At 41.5% G+C, this 14,072-nt stretch overlaps 1 protein-coding gene across 1 annotated transcript; it reads left to right on the forward strand.

Moving 5' to 3' along the window:
• Positions 1–344: 344 nt before the first annotated feature.
• Positions 345–14,051, forward strand: LOC113013464 (sodium- and chloride-dependent creatine transporter 1). The gene is made up of 14 exons (XM_026154382.1): positions 345–442; positions 1,745–2,041; positions 5,230–5,361; positions 5,444–5,780; positions 6,053–6,185; positions 7,328–7,462; positions 7,578–7,681; positions 10,505–10,629; positions 10,739–10,851; positions 11,646–11,786; positions 12,234–12,336; positions 12,425–12,525; positions 12,603–12,773; positions 12,995–14,051. The coding sequence occupies exons 1-14, from the start codon at positions 412–414 to the stop codon at positions 13,121–13,123; spliced, it is 2,052 nt and encodes a 683-aa protein (XP_026010167.1). The 5' UTR covers positions 345–411; the 3' UTR covers positions 13,124–14,051.
• Positions 14,052–14,072: the final 21 nt, after the last annotated feature.

Below are 14,072 nucleotides of genomic sequence, written 5' to 3' on the forward strand. Positions count from 1 at the left end.
CGGCTGAACTGACCGCGGCGCTTTGTGAAATTTTCCATCTCTTGGCTGAGCTGAGGGGTTCCAACGTGAAGCAATTGAAAAAAAAAAAACTGAGATTTTTTTTCAAGAAGGAGAAATAACAAACTCAGAAGATCAAAAAAGAAAAAAAAAAGGAAAAAAAGAGACAACTGGAGCACTGAACAGTGTGGTTGCATCTCCCTGTCTGCCTCTCTGAGCCCGCCGGGTGCCTTCTTTGGCCAGGCATTTAAAAACTTCAGCTGCTTCTGGCTAAATAAAAACAGCCAGCTTGCGCTTTTAAAAAAAAAAAATATATATATATATATATATATATATATACACATACATATATCTATCTATCTATATATATATATATATATATATATACATTTTTTTGTGCCGCCACTCAGCAGTATGTCACCTGAGTTGGAAGAGAACAGCCAAGGTGAGTATGACGTACGACCTCCACTGCTTAAAAATGACTTCTTAGGTAGGGTACCATATGAGTCAGCCACTAGCTAAAAACATAAACACAAGTAGGTGAATTAAAGCATCCCTGCTTCTGCCACAGTTTTAACATTATTGGATGACGATAAAAGCTTCCACACACCAGCTGCGCTTAACCTGCTTCAAATCTATTATTTTACTGCATCATGCTTGTACAGAGAGGAAATATAAATAAACATGGGACCAGAAGCCAGTCATTTAAGGGTATTTGAGTCTCTAAGGCTACATCTCTAAGCCAGTGTAGCCTTAGAGATGTTCACTGGTGGTGAATACAGAAGACCCTCATGTCAGGGTATAGTCATTCAGCGTTCAGCTTATGAATTTAATGTGCCTCAAGGATATGATGCAAAATACTTAGATCTGTGGTGAAGACAGACAGTGTATACCTGTGTTGCCCGCCAGGTGCCTTCTTGGCCAAGCATTTTAAAAACTTCAGCTGTCTCTGCATTATGTCCTTAAGGCATGGCCATTTTATTTAAGGGCAGATTTTTTCTTGACTGGAAGCTGTTCCTCACACAGATGATTCTTCAACCACAGAGCAACCTTAAAAGAGAGGTTGCTCTGTATATGCTCACATCCCTTACCTTCCCCACTCTTTTCTCATCCTCTGCTCACACACCCCCTCAAAACTGCTCTGATCTGGATTCAGCTGCCTTTGAATCCAGCAAAGAGCGGCTCACTCTAATATTGTGGAAAGACACTAAGAGCCACGTTGCATTTGTGTTTGAGTGGCGCATGAGAAAGAAGAAAAGCTTTGTAAGTAGCAGGGGAGCTTGAGCTGTACCTTGAGGCGGCTTTATGCCGTGTTGTACCGCAGCACGCTAATCAGTCTGTCTGTGAGACAGAGAGAATGAACATCGGGGGAGGGTGCAGTGATGACAGTATAACTGCAACTGAATGTGGGCAGTTTGCAAAAACAAATCTCATGTATGTGTATATTAAGATGTATTACACTCCTGTTACCGCTGGGGGGGAAAGTACGTAATAACTGGCCAAGCTTGCATTGACTATTTTAATGAATGGAAAGCGTGCAGCCTCTCTTTCTCTCTATTCAGCACGAGTGTGGCCTAAGAGACCAGAGCTTGTCTGTCCCCAGTGCTGACGTGTGATGTAAAGATCTGAAACTGTATACTTGCCAGATGATGTGTTGTAATATTTTATGCTGTTGTTATATTAATGCCATTTAGTCATTTCCATATCTTTGTGCTTGTTTTTGAATCAACCCTGTTCTTCTGTCCAGGTGAAATCAGTGTTCCCCAGCTGGACGCAGGGATACTGTCTGAGGAGGAGGGCAGCGCATCAGCTCGCCCTCTGGTGCCTGTGCCTGGGGTGGGCTCAGGGTGCGATGACGGCGGAGGGGGTGGCCCAACGCAGACCCAGGACGATACTGCGGCTGGAAATGGGTCTGTAACAGTACCAGCAGCGGAGAGAGAAACCTGGACCAGACAAATGGACTTCATCATGTCCTGTGTGGGTTTTGCTGTTGGCTTGGGCAACGTGTGGCGGTTCCCTTACCTGTGCTACAAAAATGGAGGAGGTGAGCTCCCAGAGCACTGTGTAAATGTACTCTGAGTAAAACGTTAAGTGTGTATGACTGAGCAGCAGCATGGTGGCTCTGTGTTTAACACTGCTGCAGAGGGCAAGAAGGTTACAGGTGCAAACCTGCTGGTTGGCTTTCCGTATGCATTATCTTCCTAGCACAGATGAGAGACACGCATGTTTGGCTAATTAGCGATTCTAAATTGGTAGTAGATGTCTCTGTTGGACTGGCACCCTTTATCCTCCAACTGTTGTCTGGTGGGATAGGTTCCAGCCATAGCATAAAATAGATAAATGACTGGTATTAAAAGCTAAGGAAAAAAAGCTACCACTAAGAAAAAAGCTTCCATAAGAGAAAGTTAGGGTCCAGTTTGAATACATTGAAGCTCTTTTCTTTTAATGCATTCTTCATGGATGCATCATTTAAAATAACCAATTTAGGAGCTCCTTCACTTCACACTACTGGTGCCATCTGCAAAGATTATACCAAAATTATACCATGATAATTGCCCTTGTATAGCAAAGAAAAGGTGGCTCAGCTATCAGCCCTGAGGGTCACAATGCTGGTGAAAAAGTCCAGCATTTAGCCACGAAACCACCATGGGACTAAGTCCTTACTGACCTCTTTATAATTATTAAAATACTATGAATACAATATTCAGCAACAAGAAATTCAACAATTTCCATGGTGATATGAATAAAGTATTTATCCATCTGTGTATCTATTTATAAAATATTATTTAATGCAAAAAAGATTACGAGTTACAATTAGCTTGGTATCAAAATGAAACGTCTATTTAAAAAAGAGATTCTGGGGAAAAAACAAAGTTTCTCAGTAATCCTTTAAAGTATGATCCTCTAACTGAACGATCATTCAGCAGTGAAAATAAACTCAGATAGGCAGAAGGACAACCGTGAAAGTCAATGCGATGAGATAAAGTTAGACAAAGCAGGGCCTGCGTGGCTGTGAACACGTAGCTCAAAAGCCATGCCCCATCATGTGATATCGCCATATTTATTATAGCTGCCTGTTGCTTCATAGGCAGACTTAGGCCGAGCTGCACTACGATCTTCCTCTTCCTTATGTTGGCATATGATGTTATTTGAGCTGTTCCAAGTCCTCCTTTCATCTGTGCCAACTTTGTTCCCTCGTTACCTGACCTGACTGCAGCTTTTGGCCTAGACTTTTTCCTTATCTCTCTTATCTCTGCCCTACCCACTTTTCATTTTATTATGAGGTGTTTAGTTGAAGTAAAACTAAATGAGAGACTGTGTGTCTTAGTCCAGCCCTTTTTGTCTCCCATCTATGTGTCTTGTGACGAGTGGCTCTGATACCCACCTTCTGGTATCATATAACAATAGCCTGCCTCACACAGTCCACCCCCCTGTGTTCCTGCCCAGCGCTCATGAGACAAACAAAGGTGCTCTTTCCCACCCGCCTGCTGATAAGGAGGCATATGGATATGTCACACAATAACCGTCCTGTGACTGCGCCCCGTCCTTTCCCTCCGCGTCAGCGCAGTAACATCCGCTATAGTACTTCACTTTCCACCTTTGACCAACCCAGGGTACACCTTGTAACTCAACAAAAAGTATCCGATAAGAGCTGAGGCTTTAAGTGAGCACTGCTTGTTGGTGAAACAAGGACACGCTCCTCTGGAGACAATAACAGGTGAATACACAAAATTATTGCCCAGACAATCTCATCGATTTATTTGTAACCCAGCTGTTAGGCCTGATGTGTCCGGTTTAGCTATGATTAGAGAGGATTTACTTAAGCCTATTAAGGATGCAGTTGCGTGATGATTTGGCCAATTTGTTTGGGTATGTCAGCACAAGAATTTTCTCCACTCATTCCATTCAGTCGTCCTATCGCATCTTTCTCCCCTTCTCTCTCTTTTCCTCTTTCTGCATCTCTCTCAGTCTCCCACCCCTTTCTCTCTTAGACTCTCGCTCACGAATGTTTCCTTATATGGCTACAGCCCTCTCCTCTCAGAGAATCACATAAAGAAAAATGAAGCGGATGAGAGAGAAATTGTAAAGCATTTGCACAGCGAACCAGGTCAATGCCTTTGTGTGTCATTTTTGTTATTTGTTGAACCTCTGACACGTTGATGTCCCAATTTTTCTGCCAGCCTCTCCGGTAATCTGTCCATCTTTCCCTCCTTTCTTCTTGGCCTCTTTCTGCTCTGCGTCATAGCTGGTCATGTGACTCCACTCCCATCTGCACGCTGTGGTGGCATAACCGAGTTATGTTTATTACTATTCCACCCAAATCATTGCAGGTAGATACAGGGAAGTAAATTCCTTGTGCTGCCTTTTTTGCACCTTTTTGCTATGTTTTCTTCTTCCTCATCAGAGTAGGCTACAGTGTGAGAATTCAAAATGAAGTTATTTATAGAAAACACTTGCTCTGAGCCAGCTGCTGCCGATCAAAACAAAACAAGTCCTAGATGTCTCTATCAGGACTAATAATTCCCATCTGAGTCCACTGTCGTCTCACATTCCCATTTTTCTGTCTCCTCACCTTGCAGTTTTTGAGTTCAAGGACAAACTAGTGCAGTTGCCTCTGCACGCGGGAGACATTGTCTCCCACACTGACTTTCAGCGCAGCTTTTATCTGTGGGCTTGTCTGTCCTCCTCCCTGACTCCCCCCCCGTGTTCTGTGTTGCTTCTTCCTCCTTTTAACCGTTTCTTCTTGAGCTGAACGTTTAATTACACTGTGTGTGTGCACATTCTTAAAGACATTAAACATGACTTTCATGTCACGTTTTCTGCCTGTTTCATTGTCACACATATTCAAAGAGCCTGAATTTGTTAATGCTGCAGTTGAAATTAGAATAAATTATAATATGAATTAGTTGAATTTAATGTTAATGATATAATTAGTTGAAGATTTGAAGATATTAATGAATAGCATTTAATTGTCTCTAAATATGCTTCCTAGCATAATGTCTGTGGGAGTGCGGCTTTGCTAATTTTCTTTTTCAAAGTCAGTCCTTGGTCTATTTACATTTTTAAACATGAAAAAATTAAGTAATGTATTTCTCCAAAGTTTCTCATAGTTGTTTAATTTAGCACATGAGGCATTCATTGTGTTTATTAAACAATATTAATATTACAATAGTACAGTATTGAACACTGTTTCTACCTGTCCGTGATGAATATGAGTGCCGTGTGTTGCAGGGGTTTTCCTGATCCCTTACTTGTTGATTGTGTTCATCGGGGGCATCCCAGTTTTCTTCCTGGAGATTGCCCTGGGACAGTTCATGAAGCAGGGAGGGGTCTCTGCCTGGAACATCGCACCCCTCTTTAAAGGTACGTGCAACACATTTATCTGAAAAGCTATAAATCTAGCCACCATTTTTTGATTTAGAGCTCACCTCTCCTCCTTCATTAGGTCTGGGCTTGGCCTCAATGGTGATCGTGTTCTTCTGTAACACCTACTATATCATGATCCTGGTGTGGGGCCTCTACTTTCTCTTTCACTCTTTCACTAACCCACTGCCCTGGGCCACCTGCGGACACCCCTGGAACACCCCCAACTGTACACAGGACTTTCGACGCACCTGCCACAACCGCAGTACTGCCCAGCCTGCTCTACCATCGTCTGCCGCCACCAACTCCAGCCTCTTCTCCTCCGCATCTCCGCTGAACCTCTCCTCAGCCCAGCTCCTCCTCAATGGCAGCTGCATGGATGCTGAGGGCCTGCGTTCTCCTGTCATTGAGTTTTGGGAGTATGTCATCCCTTGATTAAGCAGGCTTTCTGCAGTTTTTAAGTACATTTTTAAGGCTGTGCACACAGGTTTTTTTTTTACCAGTTGCAAAATGCATCTTATTTTAAGTTTTGCTGGCATTTATATGCCATTTGCAGGATGTATAAGGAAATATAGTTTCAATTGAAATCCAGCTGTGCACTTTATATTTGAACATTATTTACCTCATAGCTTTAAATGTCTTTGTTGTGTTTGGAAACAATGTTTTTCACATCTTTTGTTCTTTCTTCTAGACGTAAAGTGCTTCGTCTGTCTGGAGGGCTGCACGAGCCCGGTGATATAAGCTATGAGATGGTGCTGTGTCTTATAGCCACCTGGATCATTGTTTACTTCTGTATGTGGAAAGGAGTTAAATCTACTGGCAAGGTAAAGTATTTTCTGCCTGTGCAATACAAAATACATAATGTTACAGGGCTGAGTGCAGATTAATATTTATATCCGTTAGTATGCTGCACATAAAAGGTTGTCAGGGATCATGGAGTGCAGTCTAATGTTTGAACGGCTTCATGGAAAGATTTAAATAATTGCAGCATTTTTGCCCTTTGACCCCAAATCAGCTTTAGTGTAATGTGGGGATCAGTGTCTAGACTGAAACACAAATTACTCTAAATATATGCATACTCTTGTTCTTTTAAAAGTTAGTCATATTCTGTATATCTTTTCACTCGGGCTGCAATCCCTAAATCTTTATTATGTAACACTCCGCATACAGACTGCTCAGCCTTCCGTTTTGTAAAAAAAAAAGCCCATTCCTCATTCTTTTGAATCTCCTTATGCTGTAGCATATTGAGATGTGTGTGTTTGCATACTTGTGTCTCCAGAGTAGCCAAAGCTCATAGAAAGAGGGGAAAAATAATGAAAGCCACTGAGCCAGCCAGCTATAAGCCGATTAGTAACTTTCCACCATGTTTGAAAGCTGGAAAGGGGCTTTTCTGTCCATGTTCTCCCCTAGATCAAGGCAAATATGTGCTTTCTCACTGCTTTGCTCTCACCATACTGAAGCTTGGACTTGATTTTTCTATAAGGTAGCAAGGTAGCAAGCTGTGACTTTCTCTGTATAATGTGACAAAGACTGCATTCTGAAAAGGACTGCCAAAACCCCCTGCTATTGCAGGAGGTTTACAAAATATCTGGCTTTCCATTTACAGGCTACCTTTTCTCCAAAGTAATATGACAGGCCTCATTACACATCTACTACAGGAAGGACCTAATGGGCTTCTACTTATGACACGAGTATTTGCAAAGCAGGTAATTGTTTAATCAAAGTGATAAAAACATGCTTAGGCCCAGCTAGATAAGCTGATGAACCATGTTGATAAGCATTAAGCATTTCCAGCTAACCTGTTCATTTAATATGAGGGGCCCAACTGTTTAGTTTTCTCCTTTCACTCAATGCAAGTTACTGCACAGTCTTCAAACTTGACCTCCCCACCCCAAGTATGTCCCAGAAATGTTCCTAAAAGTATTTAGAGGTGTGCTTAACAGGTCTTGTTTTTATCTCTCTGCAGGTTGTGTACTTCACAGCTCTCTTCCCTTACCTGGTTCTGGTTGTTCTTCTTGCCCATGGGGTCACTCTGCCTGGAGCATTGGATGGCATTGTTTATTACCTGAAACCAGACTGGTCCAAACTGGGAGAAGCACAGGTTTAACTTTTGCATAAGCTTTGCTTTGGATAAGAACTGTTCAAATGACATCTAAGAAATGTAAGTCAAAACAAATTTGGGGGGAAATTACTCACACGTGTCTTTTCTATAATAGGTGTGGATAGATGCCGGCACTCAGATTTTTTTCTCCTATGCCATCGGACTAGGTGCCCTGACTGCGCTGGGTAGCTACAATCGCTTCCATAACAACTGTTACCAGTGAGTTTATACACAACATAGAATCAGACGCTACTGTCACTGAAAGGGGGCCAAAATCAGCACAAAGTCATAGCCTGAATCTGCATTCTGCTTCATGTGACTGTGGACTTCAGTACTAAAATAAACCAAAAAAAAATGTATTTCCACTACAAATAGGCTTTCTTTCACTATACACCCAATGACAGGGAGAAGCGCAACCTCAGTCTGACCTTGCTAATGATCACATGAAGACCCAAAAAGATCTGAAACATTCCCTCACTTGCACTTTGAATGCTTTATTGTAAGATCTGATCTTTTCTCTGAACACCACTATGACTATTAGACTAAAACACTGTGCATTAGAAGTCTGATCGAAGATTCACAGTCATAAATAGTCGTAAATATATAAGAGATCTATTTTATCTTCAAGCAAACACCCCTTTATGCATTTCCAACAAATGTAGAATATCAAGTATGCACTCAATGAAAACTCTCACATGGCTTCAATGAAAGTTTTCATTGGTTTGTAAGCTTGCATATGTTTAGCCAGAAGAGACAGATACGTAAACCTATTAAGAGCCTTTTGAGGTATTTGGCTACACAGTAGTAACAAGGATTTTATTTTTGTAAATCTCAAGCACGTACTTATTTAGAGGGCACTTAACGGTATGGGCCACATTTTTTTCCTCTCTTGACCACAAGTTGAAAAATGAGTTCACATGAGAGCTTTTCAGCCCTGTTTCTTACACACATTAAAGTAGGCCCAGAAATAGATGGCAAGATTTCTATAAGCTATTCTTAGAGTTCAGCATGTAGTATATTTTGCATCTGGGTTACAGATTTCTTGCTTTAAAAGTAAAGCAAACATAGCTTGATTAATGATCTGTTTAGGGATCAAACTATCAGCATCTCCACCTGTTGGTTCACCACTTATATGCCCCAAAGTGCACACACTGCCATAAGAGAATCTTTTACTGACTCAGGTGTGAATTGTTTAGAATATAGCAGTCAAAGGTCACAGTCCTTGTGACCTCGCAAAACATATTCCTGGCCATAATGCAATAATTCCTCTGCTGATTCATATAAACACAGCCTAAGAATGCTAGCTGTGCACAAAAACAGCCAAGTAGTGATGCAAGCAAGAATAACTGGATATTTCCATATATATCATTTAATATTTATGATCATTTGACATATCTCTTCAAGCTATGACAGGAAAATGCAGTTTTATCGAGCAGTTTCTGGTGCCTAAGTTGCAAAGAAACAGCACACTGTTTTGCACCAAAGTCCTGGTCCAACCAACCTTTTGGCTATGAGGGCAAAAACCTCACACATGCAAGGGGGTGAGAACCGGCCAGTGAAATTTGCCCCTGTAGTGATGCTGGCAATTATTTTATTTTTAGCCTGTGGCGATAACCTGTTCTGGATTGAGCTTGATAAACCACTTATTGAGCTTTTTTCAAAAGTTTAATCATTTACAAGCGTGCTACAGGTATAGATACAGGTATGTATTTTTTTTTGCCTCGCTAGCCAACACAGGAATTTCAAAAACGGACACAGAGTGAAGTCTTCAAGGGAAAAATTCATATAAAATAAAGAAATAACAGATATAAATGACAGACAAAATACAGTTTTTTTGAAAGTCCATCTATAAGTTGTGGAATATTAGGAAATGTAAATAAAGTTTTAGACATTTATTGTAGATAAAGTTAACATCACTTTTTAATAACCAAAAGATGAACAGTTCTAGTATTTTATAAAAAATAAGTAGTTTATTAGAGTGAGTGATTGGATCCTCTGAATATACTTACACAGTGTTTACACATAAATAGTAAGCTAAAAAACAAAAGTAAAGTTAGGCGTGGTTTTAGATAGATGGTAGCAGCTCTGTTATGTTGAGTATAACTTTTTAAATTCAGCATTTAACAGCCATGTTTCCTGGTGTGTGATGACAGTTACAGCCTCAAAGAGCGGCTCCATAAAGAGCGGGCAGGGATAGCTCAGTAGGTAAAGCGGTTGCCCCGTGATCGGAAGGCCAGGGGTTCGAATCCCCTGAACGGCTACCCTGAGGTACCCTTGAGCAAGGCACCATGCCCACACGCTGCTCCCCGGGCGCTGCACTGGTGGCTGCCCACTGAGTGAATGGGTTAAATGCAGAGAAGAATTTCCCCACGGGGATCAATAAAAGTGTACATTATTATTATAACTTTAAGTTGTTTGAACAGGTGGGGTCTTATTACGGACTGCTTTCTTAAAACAAACTGTCATTCTGACTTGTTTTGATTGTTTACATCCACACACATGCTTTTGTGCGCTGCCTCAGATTCGTACAGATAGTGTTGACTGAATGGACTGAATTGCTGTTGAAAGCATTTGTGTAACAGTGTTATAATAATCATCACAATGCAACTGCTGTTTGTACATTCTTCATATCAGTCAGCATTCTTGGTTAGACTTGTCAGAATAAACAAAGGAATCCTGCTCACCGTGTAGGCAGATAACAGAGACGTTGTTGACGTAATACTCATTCGAATCTCCTAACATCACTGCATCATAGATATCGGATATTTTCCTTTCATTCTGTATCATCCGTGACCTTGAGACAGGCTTCTTTGCTCTCTATTCTCCACCTGACAACTGCAAAGACAACATCTGCTTTTAGAGAAATTGCTATTGATCCCCAGTTTAGCTTCCCGGCCCATCTCTACTCTCTATGCCAGTGTCTTGAGTCTCTGACACAGGCCTTATGTTACAGCACAATATAATGCATCCTTCTATCTCATTTCATTTATTTTATGTGATAGTTGCCTTGTTTTTTTTCTTCTTCTCTGTATTTCTGTGTAGGGATGCATTTGTGCTCGCTCTCATCAACAGTGGAACCAGTTTCTTTGCCGGCTTTGTGGTATTCTCTGTGCTGGGTTTCATGGCTACAGAACAAGGAGTGGACATCAGTAAAGTAGCCGAGAGTGGTATGAATACACCTTCCCCGCTGAAACGCTGTGCAATTTGTATTAAGTAATAAGCATCACCAGTGAGAGCCACATGTCCACAGTGATGGCTCTGTTTCTTAATGTGCAGGTCCAGGCCTGGCCTTTATAGCCTATCCCAAGGCTGTGACTCTGATGCCTCTGGCACCGCTCTGGGCAGCACTTTTCTTCTTCATGTTACTCATACTGGGGCTGGACAGTCAGGTACTAATGACTGACTTTCCTTTATATCATAATTTTGGAGAAAGAACTCATCTTACACAAGATATATACTAATTTTACTTGAATCTTACGTGCTTTTATTTTTTGGTGTCAATCTAATTCCTTCTCTTTTTCTATCATTCTTTCATTCACCAAAGAGAGACAGAAACAGCCTGAAATACCAGTTTTAGGATTGCATTTCTCAGCTGCCTGTTTGTTGTGTGTCTGTTTGAGCCACTGCCTACATCCATTGTTTTACAGCCCAGGGATTTGTCAATGAGCTTCTGTGTGATTCACACAGAGAGCGTCTGTCTGCTCTCCATTCATTTACTCTCATTTTCAATTCTCTCCCTTTTCTTTCCCTTCTTTTTTTTTTTAACTGGCATAGCCTATGAATATCCTGCCATCTCTGTTAAATAATGTAAAAATAGCTTCGCAGCTGTTATCTGCTCCACTCTTTATGGTTGCTGTAATATGTTTCGAAGAGATACGCATAAGCATTCTTTAACAGGGAGACGGCTCATGATAAAATGCTCACTTGCAAACTTTTAAGTGTCACTTCACTGCATCTGATGTACAACGATTGTCTGAAAGAGGAGTTTATAGAGTAGTTGGTGGGATGACACAGCGTCCACCTCTGTACTGGAAACAAGAACTAGCTCATTTCTGCACCTTTATGGATATTTTTGTGTGATATTTAATGTGTCTGTGATATCAGACAAAAATACTAACACACACAGAGTCGAAGAATTCTCATTCACTTTTGTTCCTCTACGTTCCCTCTTTTTCATTTCCAGTTTGTCGGGGTTGAGGGTTTGATAACGGGAATCATGGACATGCTGCCCCCAAAATCTGCCCTGGGCTCGCTTCGGCGAGAGGTAGTAGCTGCCATCTGCTGCATCATCTGCTTCCTCATTGACATGTCCATGGTTACTGAGGTAAAGTCAAATTTTTGACTAAATGTCATTTAGTTGTATTCTTCAGAATTAGGTATTTTTCTAGTTAGCTATTTGTAGATTACTAATTATTCTAATGAGGTAGATTTAATTTCTTACCAGTCTTGTAGTAAAGATAAGTGTCCTTTATGGAGCTTCTCAACATTTGCATCATAACCTCCTTTTACTAATAATAAAATGTGCTTGTTGGAACTTGTAATTGGAACTGTAAACCACTCTTAGAAACCAACTGCTCACATATTGGCCCTTTTAGCCTTGTACCACTGCTGTGCTCCTAAATTTGTTAGAGTGAATGCATTCTGTCATTCAGACGTAGCTTTCACTTTAGATTTGTGGAAAGATTAACGGAAGGAACTGCATGTCTGAAATGGGTTATGAATTATTAAAAGGATGGTTCTGATGGTCTTCTGCTCTCACCGTTTCTATCAGGGAGGGATGTATGTCTTCCAGCTGTTTGACTACTACTCTGCCAGTGGCATCACATTGTTGTGGCAGGCCTTCTGGGAGTGTGTGGTGGTTGCATGGGTGTATGGTGAGACAGCGCTGCACAAACACAGCACAAATTATACAAACTGCACTGTCCAGGGTATTCTCACAACATCCTTACATTACCCTGTCAGGCGCAGACCGTTTCATGGACGATGTGGCTCGTATGATCGGCTATCAGCCCCTACCCTATATGAAGTGGTGTTGGTCCTACATCACACCTTTTGTCTGTGTGGTACGTGCTACTTCATTTTTTTTTAAGTAAACTGTATCTGCAAGTGGAAAACTAGTAATATCTTGGCATTCATATAGGGAGTGTTCCTGTTCCATGTGGTTAACTACAAGCCCCTGACCTACAACACAGTGTACACATACCCCATCTGGGGTGAAGCACTTGGCTGGGCGCTGGCCCTATCCTCCATGCTCTGTATCCCTGTCACTGTTCTCTACAAACTACTGCGCTGCAAAGGATCTTTGCGGGAGGTCAGTGTTCATGGGTGCTGGCATGTCTGTTCACTTGCATTCTCCTGTTTCTGTTTACTTTTGATCAGTAGGAATGCGTCTCCTTGGATGTTGCCATCACTCATCTATGAGTTATTTGTTCAACTGATTTCCTCATTAATCATTAAAGAGGACTTATTGCAGAAAACTAAATTGTCCGTCCCGTCCCAAAAAAACCATCTCATTGTGTTTTTACTCTGTAGCGCTGGCAGCACCTAACCACACCAGTTTGGGGCAGACATCACTTGGAGTACCTGGCCCCTGAGAGTGAGGCCAAACTGCTGCCCCCTGCAGGAACCAAGGGGACGCTGCTCTTTGAGAGTGTCATCTGATGAGTTGAGCTCCACAGAACAAAAGGGTCATCTTTGACAGCAGCAGACACGTACATACGCGAACAAACTTACAGATTAATTACACACCCTTCCACTTTAAAACTGTAAGAAAGACCTGGACAATGGACCAAAGATTAGATTGGAGAAAAACAACCATGTATTCATCACATGCTGATATACCCTCTGCTCTGTTTTCTGACTCTACCTCGCTGGCTTGCCCCTCTCTTTCTGTCCCACTCCTGCGTTTGTGCTGTTCTGTCCTGTATTGCTTTGTCTGTGTGATGTAGTTTGTAGTTTGCAATATCTTCCCTTTCCACGCCTTCCTGTCCACGTTTTAACAGCCTCACTCAACCCAAGCAGTCATGCCATCTTCAATGAGCATAAACTTAAAAGAGTCTGATGAGTTGTTTTAAAATTAAAGACCTCATATCTGCTGCTGATAATGCCACGGTCTGAATGCTTATGTGTGTAGATGCACGTATGCCTGTGCCCTTGTGTTTATAACCCATGTCCCGTGCGTGTGTGCGTGTCTGTGTGAACGGGTGTTGCGTTAGACCGTGGGTCACGGTCTGTGGCGATGGTATTTTCCATTTATATGTAACATTGCCTTCAGCCATTGTTTCCTGCCAACTGTTCTCTGTGAATTAACTGTACAAAAAAACAACTTCCATTAGTTAAAAACTAAAATTATCATGACAAGCAATGCACCACCAATTCCAGCTATGTATTATAAACTAACTTAAGTATCCAGTGTGTTGTACGGTCTGTGAATCAGTGTTAATATTTGGAGGGGATGATGATTATTATTTCCATGTGAAGAGAAGGAGAGAAACCTCTGGGTGAGCTGTTTAAAGAGCAGGAGGCTGGGATGACAGAGAATTGCTGTGACGCCTGATGAGATGCAATAAATGGCCAGATAAAGATGGATGTAATGTGTTTTTATGGGTCT

The sequence above is a fragment of the Astatotilapia calliptera genome, chromosome 20 (genome assembly GCF_900246225.1).
Source record: "Astatotilapia calliptera chromosome 20, fAstCal1.2, whole genome shotgun sequence".
Lineage (NCBI taxonomy): Eukaryota > Metazoa > Chordata > Actinopteri > Cichliformes > Cichlidae > Astatotilapia > Astatotilapia calliptera.